Source organism: Pan troglodytes, chromosome 10, assembly GCF_028858775.2.
Source record: "Pan troglodytes isolate AG18354 chromosome 10, NHGRI_mPanTro3-v2.0_pri, whole genome shotgun sequence".
In the NCBI taxonomy this organism is placed as follows: Eukaryota; Metazoa; Chordata; class Mammalia; order Primates; family Hominidae; genus Pan; species Pan troglodytes.
Window position 1 is genome coordinate 63,986,949 of NC_072408.2, and position 20,658 is coordinate 64,007,606.

General features: G+C 39.0%; 1 protein-coding gene across 12 annotated transcripts in view; it reads left to right on the plus strand.

Moving 5' to 3' along the window:
* Positions 1–20,658, plus strand: part of DENND5B (DENN domain containing 5B) — a 208,929-nt gene that overhangs the window by 73,338 nt on the left and 114,933 nt on the right. For 7 of the 12 annotated variants that reach the window (XM_009425632.5, XM_016923690.4, XM_016923692.4 and 4 more), the window contains exon 2: positions 17,742–17,807. The exons of 4 other annotated variants lie outside the window; for them this stretch is intronic. In XM_009425632.5, the coding sequence (XP_009423907.3) occupies positions 17,742–17,807 (66 nt within the window). Of the gene's footprint in view, positions 1–15,110; positions 17,026–17,741; positions 17,808–20,658 lie in introns of those variants that run through there. One more of the 12 variants, XM_016923696.4, reaches the window with a different exon arrangement.

A 20,658-nucleotide genomic window follows, 5' to 3' on the forward strand; every position in this document is an offset into this window, starting at 1 on the left:
GAAGGAGCCCCCACTTTCTCATCCACCTGCAAAGGCAAGAGTACATAGCTGCAGGTAACAAGTTATAGGAAGGGTTAGTGTGAGGCAGAAAGGCACAGTAAAGGATAAACTTCATAGTGTTTGATGATCCCCAAAGTGTCATTTGACTTCTTAGACTCCCAGAACCTCTGTGCTTCACTTCCCAGCCCTTCATCAACTCTGGATTCAAGGACTTCTGAACTTGATCTCTGTCACTTTCTCCTCCCTGACCTTCCCAGATCCCAGTCTTAGATCATTAAAAGCACCCCTACTAGTTTAGGGCTGGGAAATGAGGAGACTTAATCATCTTATAACATTGTTCCTATGGGAGGTGAATTCTTTTACAGACTAACGTCCAAATACAATCATTAGTAAAACTAAGGCTACAGCTGTTAATTTAACTGAAGCTTGTATAGTTATGGAGAGATCGTTTCTTTTATCAATTCATATTTCTATGCACTTCTCATTCAGTACTGTGCTATATTTTTCACTGCCCTTCACCTCAGCTAAGATGGTTTTCACCTTAAGTCTCAAGACAAAGGCAGCAAACAGCCAATACAGAATTAGGGCATAGAGCTGGGTGTGATACAGGGTGCTAACTACTCATAGTCCGCTTTAAGCGCAGGATAGAGGACATTCTCACAGAAAAACAAAACAAAACAAACATTTGCCTATATTAGATAATCAAGTGGGTAGGGCTTAGAGAAAAAAGGAATCACCGTGGGTTGTAGTGGGGTAGTTTATACATGTAGGAAACAGTCCTGAAAGATATGGATGTGCAGAATGGAGGCTGATGTTCTGAGCTCCAGCTGAGGGAATTTTCATTTATCTAAAGTTTTATTTCTGTTTTTTTTTCCCCAGCCGAATTTAAGATTCATATTTCTGTTTTAAAAAGTTGTGAAATGAATATAGCAAAGTGTTAACATTTGTTGAATTCAGGAGGAAGGTATCTACACACAGTGTTAATTATTTCTGTTTTACTTCTCTATATGCTCGAATTTCTTCTTTTTAATTTTTTTGAGATAGGGTCTCACTCTGTTGCCCAGGCTGGAGTGCAGTGGCACGATCAGGGCTCACTGCAGCCTCAACATCCTGAACTCAAGCAGCCCTCCCACCTCAGCCTCCCAAAGTGCTGGGATTAGAAGGTGTGAGCCACAGGGCCCAGCCTGAAATTTGTTAAAATTACAGACAGGAAAATAAATTGCATTAAAGTTGAGCAGCCCAAGAAACAAAGGAAAGAACTTAAATAATATATAGATCAGATGGTCAGCTCTTGAAAAGGTAGGTGTTAATGGCAGTCAGATATTATATCAGTCTTGAAGGAGCACATAAATCGTATATTGTTTTGCAACCAAAGAACAGAAAAATGACTGCTATCATCGATGATGAAAGCTCAAATGTGATCAAGAAATGGAAAAAATAGATAATGGGCCAAGGTTCTTCATGGCTTGGGGTTAACTTTTTTTTTTTTTTTTTGAGACAGGGTCTCACTCTTATTGTCCAGGCTAGAGAGGAGTGGCGTGATCACAGCTCACTGCAACCTCACCATCCCCAGACTCAGGTGATCCAGTTCAACCTCCCAAGTAGCTGTCTGGGACTATAGGTGCGCACCACCACACCTGTCTAATTTTTATATTTTTTGTGGAGACAAGGTTTTGCCATGTTGCCCAGGCTGGTCTCAAACTCGTGGGCTCAAGTGATCTGCCCACCTTAGCCTCCCAAAGAGCTAACAGACGCGAGCCACCGTGCCCACCCATGCTTAATTTGTTTAGGTGCGAGATATACTAACACAGAGAATATGCTGTACATCATTAGAGAAAATGAATATAAATAAATGACATACTTTAGTAATTATCAAAAGGAGCAAGTTCAGCCCAATAAACAAGGGGCAACCTAGTTTTCATACCCATACATCTACGTGCAAGATAAGTGTAATCACTTTTTTCTGAAAGAGTAGCTTTTAATGCATATATTTAAATTAAGATATGCTCTAAAGCCTCTCTATTGTGCTATAATTGTCTCTAACAGTTGAATTTTTGCCTTTTCAAGAATTTCTTCTATAAATGCTGAGGGAAGAACCATTACTGATAAATTTTCTATATTCCTAATATGCTTGGCTAAGCTTGTAGCAAGGCTCAATATATTTGTTGGTTGGCAGTACAGAATTTTGAGTAGTCTATCTATACCAGTAATATTGTGTTACTAGTGAATAGATGAGTTTAATCTTAGTGTAAAAAGCATATCTATGTAACAGTTTTTCTACTGATTAATTGTATATAATTGAACAGAGTTCAAGTTCATTCCTTTTTTTGTTCATTCCTTCATACAAAATGGGAAGTTGTTTAGAACTCATCCTGAAAGGAATTGACATACTGTAGTCTCTCACAGAAGTACAACTTAATAAACATTTATGGCAATAAAATTTACCCACCATGTAAGTATATCTGCAAAACTATAAGTATGTGGAATGGTCTTACAGAAGTACAAAATTAATAATGTAGTTTCCCTGGTTATTTCTCATCTATTTCTATATCATACTGTGAAATAATCCAATACTGTTACAATAATAATAATGATAATTTAAACTTATAATTTCAGTATAATTATAATCGCAATTTTAAAAAATGTATGTGTATATATTTAGAGATGGGGTCTCACTCTGTCACCCAAGCTGAAGTGCAGTGGCACAATCATAGCTCCCTGCAGCCTTGAACTTACGGGCTCATGTGATCCTCCCACCTCAGCATCCCAAATAGCTCGGACTGCAGACATGCACCACCACACTCGGCTTATAATCGCAAGTCTTACGTTCTGTTTTCTTTTTAGAGACAGGGTCTCACTCTGTTGCCCAGGCTGCAGTACAGTGGCACTATCAGAGCTGACTGCAGCCTTGAACTTCTGTGCTCAAGTAATCCTTTCACTTCAGTCTCTTGAGTAGCTAGGACTGCAGGTGTGCACCACCATGCCTGACTAATTAAAAAAAAAATTTTTTTTTTGTAGAGAAAAAGGTCTTGATATGTTGCCCAGGCTGGTCCAAAGTGATTCTCCTGCTTCAGCCTCCCAAAGTGTTGGGATTACAGGCGTGAGCCACTGCACCCAGTGTCACAAATCTTAATTTTTTTTTTTTTTTGAGACGGAGTCTCACTTTGTCACCCAGATGGAGTGCAGTGGTGCAGTCTCAGCTCACTGCAACCTCTGCCTCCCTGAATCAGATTCAAGTGATTCTCCTGCCCTAGCCTCCCGAGTAGCTGGGATTACAGGCACGCGCCACCACACCTGGCAAATTTTTTGTATTTTTAGTAGAGATGGGTTTTTACCATGTTGGCCAGGCTGGTCTCAAACTCCTAATGTCAAGTGATCCACCCACCTTGGCCTCCCACAGTGTTGTGATTACAGGCGTGAGCCACTATGCCCAGCCTTAATTTTTATTAAATAACCTTCATAGTCCTACAAAACCATTATTGTAGAATTTGTACAAACAAGGTAAAAATCTTTACACAAAGTCAGTAGTATTCCTGTGTTCTTTCAACTAGCCCATGTTCATAATTATTCGTTTATTCTCATATGCCTAACGATGAGGATACATTCTGAGAAAATCACTATTAAGAGGTTTTGTTATTGTGCAAACATCATAGAGTGTACTTATATAAAACTAGGTAGCATAGCCTACTACAAACCTTGACTATATGATACAGCCTGTTGCTCTTATTGTTATAAAAGATTTAAACATTTTATTTATAAACTGGTATTACCAACCTTCCCCTATTTCTGAATATTTAGGTAAGAAGTAAAAATAAGTTATCCTGGCTTTGTGTAGTGGCTCATACCTGTAATCACAGCGCTTTGTGAGGCTGAGGTGGGAGGATTGCTTGAGCTCAGGAGTTTGAGACCAGCTTGGGCAACATAGTGACACCCTGTCTCTCTCTACAAAAAATTTTAAAGAAGATTAGCCAGGTGTGGTGGCACATTCCTATAATCCTAGCTACTTGAGAGACTGAGGCAGGAGGATTGATTGAACCCAGGAGTTCAAGGTTACCATGAACAATGATTGTGCTACTGCATTCCAGCCTGGGTGACAGAGTGAGACCCTGTCTCTTAAAAAAAAAAAAAATGTTATCTGAGGGACTTACAAGCAATGACACCCCAGAGATCTTCATTTCTAATACCATTTTCCAATTAAAGGAGCAGGGGGTCCTTGGAGAAATGTCTGATTTCTAGAAATGGGGCAAGAAATATGAGCCTTATACTGCTGGCAATTAAGGAAGTGCTCAAAAACCCAAAACAGAACAAAGAAGCCACACAACACATAGATGGGGGTGCATCAAATGGGCATAGGAGCCAAATAAAAGAGTTGTCAATGGCCCAAACTGGAACACACTGAGCAGAAAAATAAAAGTCTGTCATGACTCAAAATATAAAATAAATATGCATGAGTCCATACTGATGTAAATAAATGATCAGATAAATTAGTAAATGGGGGAGAAGAGACAAATCTCCCTTACAGAAGAATTCCAAATGATAGAGGTAGATACGTACTTTACCCTCAAGAGGTGAAGTATAACTCTCTATTTCTAAAATGTGGGTTGGGTAGAGTGATTTCCATCTGAAGATTGCAATATAGAAAAGGAGAGAAAAAAGAACTTTTCTGTGGAGAAGCCTGAAAAACACTATCTTAGCCAAGTGATCAAGGTTAACATCAACTGTGATGTCATATTGACAGTATGAATCATTGATATTAAGTGATGAAAATGGCACTTTACCTGTGTGGTCTTCCCCAAACCTATAAACTCAGTGTAATCATGAGAAAAACATCAGACAAATCCCAGTTGAGGGACCTTCTACAAAATACCTGACCAATACTACTCAAAACTATTAAGGTCATCTAAAACAAGGAAAATCTGAGAAACTGTCACAGCCAAGAGGAACTTAGGGAGGCTTGACTGCTAAATGTAATGTGGTATTTTGGGTGAGATTCTTGAACACAAAAAGGATCTTAGGTAAAAACTCAGAAAATCTAGATAAAGTTTAGACTTTCGCTAATAATGTACCAAATACTGGTCATTAATTTTAATAAATGTACTAATGTAAGATGTTACTATTAGGAGAAACTGGTTTTAGGGTATGTGGAAACTTTACTATTTTCCCTATTTTTCTGTAAATCTAAAACCATTCTAAAAATTAAATTTACTTTTTAAAAAGTTTCTTAAAACAATGAAATGAGTTTGACCAATGCAAAGCTGAAGAAAAAAGATAACCATGAAATCTAGGATTCAAAGCAAAGGTTAATAAAATTTTGATTATGTGACACCATGATGGATATACAGTACAATAATAATATCCCTATGTTTGAAATAAGGTAGGTATCAAATTTTAATTTACAAACCAACACAAATTATTAAAGGAATAAAATGTTCTAAAGAAAATAGGCTGAGTGCAGTGGCTCATGCCTCTAATCCCAGCACTTTGAGAGGCCAAGGTGGGAGGATCCCTTGAGCCCAGGAGTTTGAGACCAGCCTGAGCAACGTAGCAAGACCTTATCTCTACTAAAAATTAAAAAAAAAAAAAAAAAAAAAAAAAATTAGCCAGGGGTGTGGTGGTGTGTACGTGTAGTCCCAGCTACTCTGGAGGCTGAGGTGGGAGGGTCGCTTGACAAGCCCATGAGGTCCAAGCTACAGTGAACCGTAGTTGTACCACCACATGCCAACCCGGGTCACAGCAAGACTCTATGTCAAAGAAAAGTGCAGTGGAGGCTGGTGCGGTGACTCACGCCTGTAATCCCAACACTTTAGGAGGCCGAGGCGGGCAGATCACAAGATCAGGAGCTCGAGACCAGCCTGATTAACATGGTGAAACCCCGTCTCTACTAAAAATACAAAAATTAGCCAGGCATGGTGGCACGTGCCTGTAATCCCAGCTACTCAGGAGGCTGAGGTAGGAGAATCGCTTGAACCCAGGAGGCAGAGGTTGCAGTGAGCCGAGCACTGCACTCCAACCTAGGCAACAGAGCGAGACTCCGTCACAAAAAAAAAAAAAAAAAAAAAGCAGTGGAGGGGATGTTTTTATTTCTTAAATTATATTTTAATTTCTATATAGTCAAGGCTTTGAAATGAATCATTTTCAAAGCTACCAATATTTTAAATAAGTGTCTTAAAAATTTTGGAGTATATAATTCAGACCTAAGAGTACAGTTTTTATTCATCTATCCATTTACTCAACAAACATTTTTATTGCCAGGCACAATATTAAGTAGGTGTTGAGGATGTAAGGGTGAATAATGTGTTGAAGAGCTTAATTTATAAAGGGGAAGATATAATTTAACAGTGTTAATGTAATATGGTAAGCAGACAACAATATGCCATAGCAATTATGAGAACAAAGTTCCAAGAACTTCACAGTGCTATCTCCATAAAAAAAAAAAAAAAGACATCATATTCACATATTATTAAGATAACCAAGAAAGGAAGATAAATGCTTTATCTTGAACCTTACTGTTGAGAAAAAAATTTATTTTAACACATCAATTAATATTTGTTTAGTACAGTGTTTGTACGATAGTGGTTCATTTAAAAATTAAGCTATGGAATTTTTAAAATATTGGACCATAAAAATCTGTTCTAATTTGTAGATTTTGTAGTGTTATGGAAGAAGCTCCTCTCTTCTGGACAGGTCAAGAAAGGTTTCCCCGGGAGGTCTCTTCTGAATAGAATCTTTGTTTTTTTTTGAGACAGGGTCTCCCTCTGACACCCAGGCTGGAGTACAGTGGTGCAGTCACAGCTCATTGCAGTCTGGAACTCCAGGGCTCAAGAGATCCTCCTGCCTCAGCCTCCTGAGTAGCTGGGACTACAGGCGCATGCCACCATGCCTGGCTAATTTTTTTAAAACAATTTTTTTGCAGAGATGGGGTCTCACTGTGTTGGCCAGGCTGGTCTCAAACTCCTGGGCTCAAGTTATTTCCCCCGCCTTGACCTCCCAAAATGTTAGGATTACAGGCATGAGCCACCACACCCAGCCCTGAGTAGAATTCTTAAAGATGTGTAGGAGCCTAATAGGCAGACATGGAAGGAGGGGTGTGGTAGGCAGAATTTTTAAAATATTCCCAAACATTGTCTTCTGGGTATTCAGTTAAAGAGCACTCTAGGTTCTGCTGTTAAGGAATTTTACAGATTTAATTAAGGTGACTAATTAGCTACCCTAAAATAGGGAGAGTTGCTTGAATTATCCAGGTGTGTCCAGTATAATCACGAGTCCTTAAAAGCAGAAAATCTCAGCTGCTGCAGAAGAGAGAAGAAATTAGAGAGATTTCAAGTGCAAGATGGTTTGATTTGAGATGTCAGGTGCCACATGCAAGGACCAAAGAGAGATCTTAGGTGCTAAGGGCAGCTGGCTGACAGCTTGCAAGGAAACGGGGACCTTAGCTCTACAACCATAAGGAACTGAATTCCAGCAATAACCTCACTGTGCTTGAAAATTGATTCTTTAGCCAGGTGTGGTGGCGGGCGCCTGTGGTCGTAGCTACCCGGGAGGCTGAGGCAGGAGAATTGCTTGAACCCCGGAGGCAAAGGTTGCAGTGAACTAAGATTGTGCCATTGCACTCCAGCCTTGGTGACAGAGGGAGACTCCGTCTCAAAGAATAAGAATAAAGAAAGTGGATTCTTCTTCAGAGCCTCCAGAAAGGAATGCAGCCCTGTCAACAGGATGGTTTCAGTATTGTCAGACTTGGAGTAAAGGAATCAGCTGAGCCATGCTGTGCCAGACTTCTGGCTCATGGAAAATGTGAAATAATAAATGTGGGTGTGTTAAGCTGCTAAATTTGTCATAATAACTTGAGGCAATAGAAAATTATTACAGGGGAAAAGTTGTTTCAGACACACGAAATCTAGCAAGGACCCATAAGATATCGTACTTAAAAGGGAACTGCACGTCATTTGGCGTGGCTCAAGTGCAGGAGCCTCAGAAACTAAAGCTGGAAAAGTAGGTCCAGCTAGATCATGGTGGTCCTCAAATGCCATCTAAGGAATCTGGACTTAGTTGGCAGGGACTGAATTTGTGACACTGGTATCTTTGTTCACGTTGATTTTCCCAAGGAGGTAAGATTAATTCTCTGTCTCCTTCAAGTTTGCTCAAACATCACCTCAAGGAGGGCCAACTTGATCATCCTACTTAATACTGCAACTTGTGTTGTGTACTGCTGGCTTTCCTCACTTTATTCTTTTTTAACTTTCCATTGCACCTTTCATCTTCCAACATACTATATAATTTATTATACTTATTATCTCCCTCCTCTTAGAATGTAAACTGTGAGAGCAAGGATTTTTTTGGATATTTTGTTCACTATTTTTTCCAGTTATTTATTGTTGCATAATAAACCATCTCAAAATTTAGCCACTTAAAACAACCAAACTTTTTTAAAAATTATTTTTATGTATTTATTTTGAGAAAGAGTCTTGGCTCTGCAATTCAGTGGCACAATCATAGCTCACTGTAACTTCTTAACTCCTGGGCTCAAGCAGTCCTCCTGCCGTAGCCTCCCAAGTAGCTAGGCCTGTAGGCATACAAAACTATGGGTCTCTCCCCTTAGAATGCCTCAGCCTCCCAAAGTGTTGGGATTATAGGCGTGAGCTGCCACACTTGGCCAAATTAACTCCTCTTTAGGGATGAATAAGTGGATAATAATACTTAGATGGCTACATGAATTGTGGCACTGTCGACAGAGTTTCGAAAAGCTTTGAGGGGAAAAATGAGCTTGGTTGTGTAAACGTTGATGTTGAGGCTGCTGAGTCTGAGACAGCAAGTGGAGATTCTTGGTGGATAGTAAAAGTCATGAATTGAAACTCAGGGCTGGGGATCATCTTGAGGATTTTCTTTTTATGTTTTTCTGATGGAGGGAGGAAGGAAGACTTTGTTTTTCCCATGGAGAAGAGGAAAATTCTGCTCCCTTCACCTCACTTTTTTTGGTTTTGGTTGCTTTGTTTTATGTTAATTTTGCAGACTTCAAAAAGTGGTTAAAATGGCTCCACCTCGCCCCTCCCCCAAAGGTGACTTGACTTTTTTCTATTTCAAAAAAGTACGTTAGGTAGTAGCTTTGAGAATCACAGTCTCTGATAGAACTGGGAGGGTCTTAGTCATCTTATAGGTCATTGTTCTCCTCCTGATATATGTGATGTGTGATTTTCAGTCTGTGCAGAACCTTAATACTATTTTAAAATCTGGGTCTTCTAACACCAAATATAGTAGGGGAGGGCCTTGAAGGCCTTTAGATAAAAGGCCACACACTAACGCAGAGAGACTCAGATAACTGCTTTTGTTTAGCACAAATCACATCAACTGAACCATTTTAAGCTTCCAACAACTTCATTTAATTGTTAGAATAATGAGACTTCTGTTTGATTCTTACAGGAAGATTCTCTTTCCCAGTGAGTCTCGTTTCTAACATACTTAGCCCAGTTTGCTCATGTTAGGATAATTTCATAGACCATGAAACGGGATAGTCTATTTACTAATAGACTGCATTGACTAATGTGATATTTTACATTAGTAGAACAAATGTACCCCCTTCTCTACCCTGTAATTTATATCTTTCTTTTAGAGAACTTTGTTGATTTCTAATGTAGGAGGAAGAAAGTGGTATTTTTGTGTAAGCTTAACTGAGTTCCTTGTGTTTTTGACTTCTTATAAAAATTTTTTTGGTGATAGTATATATTGGCAGCAAAAGTAGTTAATGGAAATGGAGGGAAAGGTCTACTTTACCTCTGACCAAATGACTGCTTCTTTGAGTCATGCAGCAGGAAAGTTTGTTTGAATCAGCTTAGCAGTGTTGCTCCATAGTGTTACTTGTCAGCCCTAAGTTTTTTAATGTTGAGTTACTTTCTTTTGTTCTGGAAGGCAAAGCGTGGCTCTCTTGGTGTCTCTTTAGCAAAGAATATGTTCTTTAGTAATGGGGAAAGATTTGTTTTATATTGAATAATAAAATGTGACATGGATAACAAACAATATGCTTTCCCAGAAATACATTGGATAAATAATTTCCATAGAAGGTAAATACTTAAGAATAATTAATAATGTGTTTCTAATTTAGTAATAAAATAATGTGTTTTCTATAGGAGAAAACTCTTGCTAAAAGACATTGTGATTTGCACTAGGCTACTAGACCAGCATATTCAGCCAGAACCAGAACCTTGTTTTCGTGGCTGTATTTATTATTTGAAAATCACTTAAATGTTCTTCAGAATAATAAAAATTATTTACTAAGCACTGGCAAGCGCATGACATTTATTAATCTAAAAATTATGGACTCTTTCCTCTTAGAGTTTCATAATAGCAGTTACAATACTTAAATTACTTAAAAAATTTTTTTTCTCACTTCAAATTTTATTATTAGTATGACAAACATGGGCTAGGATCAAAAACTTTGTTTATTCCTTATTATCAGAGAACTCTAGATCTTGAATTCATTGCTAAGGTTATTTTTGCAAGTAAATAATCTGCTGTTGTGTTCTTTGATTGGTGGTAAGCTGCACAGCACCTAAAACTGTCGTATAATAATTTGGCCAGGTGCAGTGGCAAATGATTTTAATGCCAGTGCTTTGGGAGGCCCAGGCAGGATCACTTGAGGCCAAGAGTTTGAGGCCAAGAAACATTTTTATTTTTCTGTTTCCATGAAAAATAGAAATAAAAACTCATCTGGGCATGGTGGCGTGCACCTGTAATCCTAGCTACAAGGAAGGCTGAGGCGGGAGTTTGAGGCTGCTGAGCTATGATCGCACTACTGCTCTGCAGCCTGTCTCTAAAAAAAAAAAAAAAAAAAAAAAAGGGAATTTGTCTGGTCTTTGTCTGCGTTTCCTGAACTTCTCAAACCCTTGGAATTTCCTGAGTGACCATGGGAATGTTATGCTAATCAGGTAACTAATGATGGGCCTCTGGATAGCTTCAGGATAGGCGCTGTCTCTGGAAGGACCAACTATGTGGTTGGGACTCTGAACCAACCTGGCCTCTGGAGAGGGAAAGGAGTTGGAGATTCAGCTTAGTCTTGTAGCCAATGATTTAATCAGTTGTGCATATGTAGTAAAGCCAGTAAAAACTCTGGACACTGAGATTTAGTGGAACTTCCTGGTTGGTGAACACATTGATGTATGCGCAGGGGAAAGTAGGTGACATGCCCTTTTTCCACAAGAAGAAGGCATGGAAACTCTGCATTCTCTCCTTGATCTTACCCTATATATCTCTTCATTTGATTGGTCATCCTGATTTGTGTCCTTTGTAAGAAAACTGTAATTGTAAATACATCACTTTCCTGAGTTCTGCAAGCTCTAGTGAATTTAGCATACCTGAGGGACTTGTGGAAACTCTCAAATTTATAGCCAGTCTGTTAGAAGTGCAGGTAGCCTGGGACTTCCAAAGTGTGGCTGGTGTCTGAAATAGGGGCACGCCTATTTGGGAGCATACCCTTTTACTTGTGGGGTCTGTGCTAACTTTCGGTGGCTGATGAGAGAATCGGATTGCAGTACACTCAGTTGAGATTGAAACAGAATAACTGTGTTGTGAAATTTTGGTTTTCAGTGAATAAATTTTAGTAATTGCAAGTGTATTTAGGCAGGTCCGAGTGCAGTGGTGTTGATAACTAATTCATTACAATCAGTTACAGATTTTTGTTCCTTCTCTACTCCCACTGCTTCACTTGACTGGCCTTTAAAAAAATAAATAAATAATAAATTAAAAAGAGAAACTATATTTAGTGTTAGGTAAATATAACATGGCTCTTTAATTTTGATGTAATCAAGAGGAAAGATATTGTGAATCTCTTAAAAACTCAAAGCTTACTGGATTGATGTTGATGTACTCTTACTAAAATCTTAACTAAGTCTAGGCATGGTGGCTTATGCCTGTAATCCCAGCACTTGGGAGGCTGAAGCGGGCAGATGATCTGAGGTCAGGAGTTTGAGACCAGCCTGGCCAAAATAGTGAAACCCTGTCTCTACTAAAACTACAAAAATTAGCTGGGCATGGTAGCACACCTGTAGTCCCAGCTACTTGGGAGGCTGAGGCAGGAGAATTGCTTGAACCCAGGAGGCAGAGGTTGCAGTGAGCCAAGATCTCAACATTACACTCTAGCCTGGGTGACAGAGTAAGACTGTCTCAAAAAAAAAAAAAAAAAAGGCAAATTCTGTCTTATACTTGGAGAACTGTACTCATGTATTTAAACATGTAACAAGCAATGTAGACAGTTACCAATAGAAGGTACGATATAGTCAGGGGTTAGTATTATAGTCAGAAAGTCAAAACGAACACAAATAAAAACTCAGGCTAGTAAACACATGAATAGCTAACTGCTGTAATAACAACCCCATAATACTTCAGTGGCATGAGACAATAAAAGTTTTTCTCATTCACGTTTAGTGTAATGTAGGCCAAGGTGGGAGGCACTCTACTTCACAAAGACATTTAGTGACTCAACTTTCTTCCACTTTGGGAACTGTCCATCTTTTAAGGCCTCCTTTGCATTTAGCTGATAGATGGCAGAGGAAAGATAGATTGTGTGCCTTGACCCAGAAATGACGTCTTTGCTGCCCACATATCATTGGCAAGAACTAATCGTTTGACCCCCACCCAGAAGCAGATTTTCTTTAAAACTTCTAGGCTCCTGGGGTTATCTGTCAGGGCAGGAAGAGAGGGAAATAGTGTGAGACTTAGCTTTGTTTTGTGGAGAAAGTCTCTGGTCACAAATAGGCTATGATGGAAGTGGATAGTGCAGGAGGTAACTTACTGGGGCCCTCCTAGTGGGAAGGTTTAGGGAGGAGAGTGAGTGAAGAAATATTTAACCGTGATGATCAGGCTGAAAAGCAGCCCCCAAGGTTCATAAATCTCAAATTTTCCTCTTCATTTGCAACCCCACAAACATGCTATAGAAATCTCTACCAGTAACTTTGAGCTGGGGATGGGGTCCCTATTTCCACTGCCAACTGAGAGGAAGCGTGAAGCAACCAGAAGGCCAGATCTCATATTCCTTTGGTGAAGAGAGATGTGTTCTTGGCATTCTAACATCATCTACATTCATAGTAGCAGAACTTTTGTGCTATATTTCATGTATTTTATGGAGATTGAGAAATTTTAGGAGTTCAGTATTTCCAGAGCTGCCCATGTACATTCTAGTATGTTAAGTTAAAAAATTAGTCACACTTCTTTTTAAATTATACATTATCTTTTTAAATATATGTCCTATAAAGTAGACTTTAAAGTCCAAACTTTATATAAATGGTGATTTACGTTATAGCGCACTTGAATCAGATGTACTTATTTCACTGGAAATTCTCTGAATTATTTAAACTGAAGTTAATTGGACTTTGGTAATCTAGAGGCAAGGATGAAATATTTGAATATGTAAATCTATTAAAATGATTTTTGCTTATGTGTAGTTCTCTATATAACTGGTTAAATTGACCTGGAATCGCTTTCATGTCTCATTAATGATTTTCTTTAAAACTAGGCTTCTGGGGTTACCTGTCAGGACAGGAAGAGAGGGAAATAGTGTGAGACTTAGCTTTGTTTTCTGGAGAAAGTCTCTGGTCAGAAACAGACTATGATTTTATCAATGAGACATGAAATCAAACATGATAAACCTCTCTGATAAAACCAGAAACGAGAGCTATGTGAAGTAATTGGAACTATTGGTAAATATTCCTAGTGATAACCTGAACATAGCCAAGAGTTTCTGCCTTAATCAGGGGAAAATACAGGCTTAAGATAGGAGCTGGGCAAAATTGTTAGACCAGTTAATGGATTTGTTTCCCTACTTTGCATCTCATTTTGTGGAAGTGATTTTCAGTGTCAATTGTTTGTTTAGACACAGAGTTTGGCCCTGTTGCCCAGGCTGGAATGGATCACAGCTCATTGCAACCTCCACCTCCTGGGTTCAAGCCATCCTCCCACCTCAGCCTCCTGAGTAGCTGGGACTACAAGCGCTTGCCACCACACCCAGCTAATTTTTATATTTTTTGTAGAGACAGGGTTTTACCATGTTGCCTAGGCTGGTCTCAAGCTCCTGAACTCAAGCAATCTGCCCACCTCCACCTCCCAAAGTGCTAGGATTACAGGCATGAGCCACTGCACCCAGCCTTCATTGTCAGTTGTAAAGCTCATGCTTGCTTTTCCTAACGGGGAGATTTTTGTGTCATAGTGTAATTCCCCTCTCTCCTCCTCTCATGAGTAGCTGTTATCCCTGTAAACTAAAGGGAAGAGAAATACCTGTAGTATATATTTAATTATTGAGGTCTCCTTCTTGAATTCTTTCATGCTAGTCCCATATGTAACAATTGTTTCCCTCCCAGAAGTGTGTTTCTGGAGGAGGGTGCTGACTTCTGTGCCCTCTATGGCACCCTTAACCAAGGACTTGGATGTTTGCTCAGAGGTCTTTCAGCTATCTATCCATGACCATGGATGTCAGTTCACAGCCCTGGCTGTTCCTCAGAGATCTAAGTAACCACTTTGATGATTTCAGGATTCTCTTAGATATTTGTAATAAACCGATTCCTTTATTACTCTAGTTCAGTTCTGTAGGCAGCTTTCTCAGCCCTTTGTTGTTTTTGTTGAGGAGAGAGTATGAAAGGTTTCTGTAAACCTTGTTTGGGATATTCAGTTCTCACAGTATCTGTGGGTAAGTAGCCCCCCAGCATAGAAGCTTAATATTTGTTGCTGTCCTTGGATCATCAAACGTTGGGGGTGTGGATAGCAAGCTCTCTTGGCCATTGGTACCCTACATTATCATTATTGACTATTTAAAAGAAAGACTCTGACATCTCTTTAAAGATATCTGAGTTTTAGACATCTGAGTAACCAATAAAAGACATTCAGAAGTTTTTACACTCTTCAAAGCTGCTAAGTTATAGCCTGTGTCGTTACAGTAGTAAACTTTCCTCCAAGAGTTGACACTTTATAATTATGCTTAGGAATATTATTGATGAAATGGGATATCAGTATAAAGCAAATTTCAGCTTATGTTTGCATTGATAAACATGATTTATAAAAGGTAGATTACTTATAAGATTGAATATAATTTATTTTTATTTTTATTTTATTTTATTTTTTTTTTTTTTGAGACAGCCTTGCTCTGTCACCCAGGCTGGAGTGCAGTGGCGTGATCTTGGCTCACTGCAACCTCCACCTCCCGGGTTTGAGGGATTCTTCTGCCTCAGCCTCCCAAGTAGCTGGGACTACAGGTGTGTGCCACCACACTCGGCTAATTTTTGTATTTTTAGTAGAGATGGGGTTTCACCATATTGGCCAGGCTGGTCTCGAACTCCTGACCTCGTGATCTGCCCACCTCCGCCTCCCAAAGTGCTAGGATTACAGGCGTGAGCCACTGCGCCCGGCAAGATTGAATATAATGTTGCTGGTGTTTTTACCTTAAATACTGGAATGTAATTTCTAAAATAAAGTTGTTTTTATATTTACAGAAAAATTGAGAATGGAGTTCCCATATACTTGCCTCACCCCACACACACAATTTCCCCTATCATTAACCTCTCGTAGTATGGTACATTAGTTATAATTAATGAATAAATATTGATACATTATTGCTAACTAAAGTCTACAATCTATTTAGATTTCTTTTTTCTTTTTTCTTTTTTTTTTTTGAGATGGAGTTTTGCTCTTGTTGCCCAGGCTGGAGTGCAATGGCGCGATCTCAGCTCACTGCAACCTCCACCTCCCGGGTTCAGGCGATTCTTCTGCCTCAGCCTCCCAAGTAGCTGGGACTACAGGCGTGCACCACCATGCCTGGTTAATTTTGTATTTTTAGTGGAGACAGGGTTTTGCCATGTTGGCCAGGCTGGTCTCAAACTCCTGACCTCAGGTGATCCGCCTTCCTCGGCCTCCCAAAGTGTTGGGATTATGGGCATGAGCCACTGCGCCCGGCCTCTATTTAGATTTCTTTAGTTTTTACTTAATGTTCTTGTATTAGTCTGTTTTCATGCTGCTAATAAAGATACACTTGAGACCGGGCAATTTATAAAGGAAAGAGGTTGAATTGACTCACAGTTCCATAGGGCTGGGGAGGCCTCAGGAAACTTACAATTGTGGTGGAAGGGGAAGCAAACACATCCTTCTTCATATGGCAGCAGCAAGGAGAAGTGCAGAGTGAAGTGGGGGAAAGTCCCTTATAAAACCATCAGATTTTGTGAGAACTCACTATCCCAAGAACAGCATGGAGGTAACCACCCCCATGATTCAATTACTTCTCACTGGGTCCCTCCCACGATGTGTGGGGATTATGGGAACTACAATTCAAGGTGAGATTTGGGTGAGGACATAGCCAAACCATATCAGTCTTTTTTCTGTTGAGGTATCCCATCCCCATAAGTTGTCATGTCTACTTAGGCTCCTTTTGGCTATGACAGAATCTCAGACTTTGATTGTTTTTGTTGTCCTTGATAGTTTTGATGAGTACCTATCAGATATACTATAGGTTACTCCTCCTGGAATTTGATGTTTTTCTTATGATTAGACTGGAGTTATGGGGTTCTGTGATAAGACTGTTTAACCTTGTAAGGAATTGCCAAACTCTCTTCCAAAGTGGCCGTACAATTTTGCATTCTCATCAGCAGTGAATGAGAATTACTGTCACTTCATATCCTTGTCAATATTTGGTATAGTCAGCTTTTGGGACTTAAGCCATTCTAATCAATATGCAGTGGTTGGGATGTAATTTATTTATTTATTTATTTATTTTTTGTGACAGTCTCACTTTGTCATCCAGGCTGAAGTGCAGTGGCATGATCTCAGATCACTACAACCTCCACCTCTTGGGTTCAAGTAATTCTCCTGCCTGGCCTTCCTGAGTAACTGGGATTATGGGCACCCACCACCATGCCCAGCTAATTTTTGTATTTTTAGTAGAGATGAGGTTTCACCATGTTGATCAGGCTGGTCTCGAACTCCTGACCTCAAGCAATTCACCTGCCTCGGCCTCCCAAAGTGCTGAGATTACAGTTGTGAGCCAACATGCCCAGCCAGGATGTAATTTTTAAAGTTGGTCATTTAGTCTTACTGTCATACTTTTTAGGTTGAGCGTTCCTAATCCAAAAATCTGAGATCCAGAATACTCCAAAATTTGAAACTTTTTGAGGCCAGTATTCTAATTTTCTAATTAGGGATGCTCTTTAATTTTTAAAGTTGGTCATTTAGTCTTACTGTCATACTTTTTAGGTTGAGCATTCCTAATCCAAAAATCCGAGATCTAAAATGCTCCAAAATTTGAACTTTTTGAGTGCCAGTATTCCGATTTTCTAATTAAGGATGCTCAACCTGTAAATATAATGCAAATATTTCAAAATCTGAAACAGTCAGAAATCCAAAACCCTTCTTGGTCCTAAGCATTTTGGATAAGGGATACTCAACTTGTATGATATCTGACTATAGAAGCATTAGCTTTCTCCTAATATTCCTCTTTAAGCATTAAGAAGAGAATATGTGTGCTATTTCCCATACAAAACCTGTTACAGATATTTAATAGCATTTCACTTATTTTATTAAAATTACCTATTCTCTTTGCTTTCATTACTAATCCCTTATCAGCTACATTCCATTGGTGTTAAGCTGCATTCTAACGTTAATGTCTCCTGTGTAATTGCTTTTGGTTAATTATTCTTATTTTCCATTCTTCAAAGTCATTTTTGCTTTTTGTTTGTTTTTATTTGTTCATAAAGCTTTTTTGTTTCTGTTACATTATGTAGTTTTGTACCAATGGCTAGAAGCAGATCGTCATGGCAAGAGCCAAGGTGCTGCAAATACGACTTCAGGTAAAAATAAAATTAAGAACAAGGATGGGCTATTATAAATCATTATTTTAATTGACTGCAAGCCCATTATAAATGTTTCTTTATTCAGTTTTGCTTGGTCAGACTTGTAGATGTTATTTTATGTTTCTCTTCTCTCATCTGCATCTTAATTTTCATAAAGACTTCATTTGCTTCAAGCCTTGAAAACATGTATTCAGTAGTCTTTAAGCTCTCTTGGCAGATATTTCCTACTTTCTTAGGAGGAAAGGATTAATTGCAGCTTCAATTTAGTAGGAGGTTATTTGGCAGTGTTACTTGGAGTTAAGTTGATATGTAGTTATAGCAGTCGTACAAATTTATAGTCCTTGTTTGTTTCAAGATAATATTTAAAAGGTAAATTTTAAGTACAGGATGCTTATGTAATTTTTCATTTCCTGGGAATCCAAATTCTTAGACTTGGTTATTTTCCCGTTTTTTTTCCCAGCAGTAAATTCTAAGTTAGAGGTAAAACTTGTGTTTAAAATGAGAAGTATAGGTTGTTTCCCCATCTCTCATCCCCAAAAGTCATCACCAAGATTCTCTTCTTTTGGCCAGTGCTAGTAGGAATAGCTGCATCCAGTCATTTCTAAATTCTTTTTTTTTTTTTTTGAGACGGAGCCTTACTCTGTCACCCAGGCTAGAGTGCGGTGGTGTGATCTTGGCTCACTGCAACCCCCACCTCCCGGGTTCAACTGATTCTCCTGCCTCTGTCTCCTGAGTAGCTGGGATTACACGTGCATGCCACCATGCTTGGCTAAGTTTTGTATTTTTAGTAGAGACAGGATTTCAGCACGTTCGCCAGGCTGGTCTCGAACTCCTGACCTCAAGTGATCCACCTGCCTCAGCCTCCCAAAGTGCTGGGATTACAGGCATGAGCCACAGTGCCCGGCCCATTTCTGAATTCTTAACAGTGATATCAGAATTTCTACATAGTTGGTTCTTCCCCTAATATCCTTCCAAATCATATTTGCCAAGACAGCTGTGTATATATAGCAATGATCTTTCCCGTTACCCCTTTTTTAAGCAGTCTAACAAGCAGTGGTGGTGGTGGTTTTGCTTTTCTTTTGTTAGATTTGTTACTGTTGTGTGGCTTTTTTTGTTTTTGTAAAATTATTTCTTTCTGGAGGTGGTTTCCTTCTTGTTGATTCTTTGTGTGTCAAGAAGGTGCAATGTTCCTTAGTTAACAGAACAATTATATTGAGAATGGCACTTTCATGACCTTTCTGATATATCTCCTGTCCCATTAATAACTTGATACATGAATGAAGATAATGTTATTTTAACTATACACAGGCAGGACTGAATTAAGAGGTAAGTGTTGCAAGGAGTTTTATGATAGGTTATGTCTTGTTTCTTCTGCTTCTGCAGTGTTTCATATTTTATTTACATTTGTGGGTAATAAAAGCAAGTATTTCTGGTGTTAGAGGGTAGGTGAAGGAGAGGGTTTCTTGATGGCTATCATGAAGTTACGCTGTTGCTGTGTCAGTACACTATCAGCAGCTTAGACTATAACTGGGAGGAATTTTGTTTTTTCTCTAAAGTGAAATGAAAAGTAACCTAAAAAATCTATCTTTCTTTTCTTTTCCTTTCTTTCCTCTCTTTCTTTCCCTTCCCTCCCCTCCCCTCTCCTCCCCTCCCCCTCCCCCTGCCCTTGCCCCTGCCCCTCCCCCTCCCCTTGCCCCTCCCTGCCCCCTCCGCTGCCCCTCCCCCTCCCCTTGCCCCTCCCTGCCCCCCCCATGCCCCCCCCTCCGCCCTCCCCATGCCGCTCCCCCTTACTTTCCTTTCTTTCGAGATAAGGTTTCACTATGTTGCTGGTCTCAAGTGATCTGCCCACCTCAGCCTCCCAAAGTGCTGGGATTACAGGCATGAGCCACCACATTCTGGCCAAGCAACTTTTTTTTAAATGAAGAAGTGAATAATTTAAAATTTCTTAGTGTTCACAGGAAAATCTAGCATCAGCTTAAAAACATCATGGACTCTTCCTGAAATCAGTTCTGAGCCCTGAATCTGTTCTTCAGCCACATTGACTCTCATGAACAGTTTCACATTCCTCTGCTGACTTTTTGATGCTTACATACTCTAGAAGCTTGGTGCAAAAATTGATAAACTCTCCTTAAGGATGTCTGACAATTTCTCTTCTAGAAATGAATGCTCTCAACTCTTAGAAGATGGAAGTATGGAGTAGAAAAATACAGAGATGAAATGTTTGCCTAAATAAGTCAGAGGAATCTAAAGAAAATAATGATCATTAGCCAAGGACTTCAGTTAGAAATAGTAGTTTAGTTGCCTCAGCAAATATATTTAAATTATGTGTCCTTGTTCAAAAAAATTCCTATGTATTTTATATTGTTGTCTCCAGCAAGATTTTTGAGTGTGACTTTTTCTTCCTTCTGCGATCTGTTTTGCATTCCAAGGTGGTTTTTTTTTTCATATTTTTACCCAAAATAGAAACTGAGTCTAACTAGAAGTCAAATACAATTCATAAATCAAATTGCTTTGTGATATTTTTAATAGTATAAATACTGGTAAAGTGACATTTATCTTTTGCTGTAACAGCTAGTATTTTGCACTTAATTAGAACTCTAAAAGTAGGAAAACACACAACACGATAAAATTGTTGCAAGATCTTCTAGTTCCTTGATCCCAAATTTTTGACATTGGGAATTTAAGATCCATCTACCTTAAAATATTTCATGAAACTAAAACATTTAGGGATAATAGGTCTTAAAGGAATTACTCTGGTCGAGGAGGTTAAAAAAACTAATCTGATAGCTATTATTGAATTTTCAATGTTTTACTTTTTAAAAAATTTATTTAAAAAAAAATAGGAAGA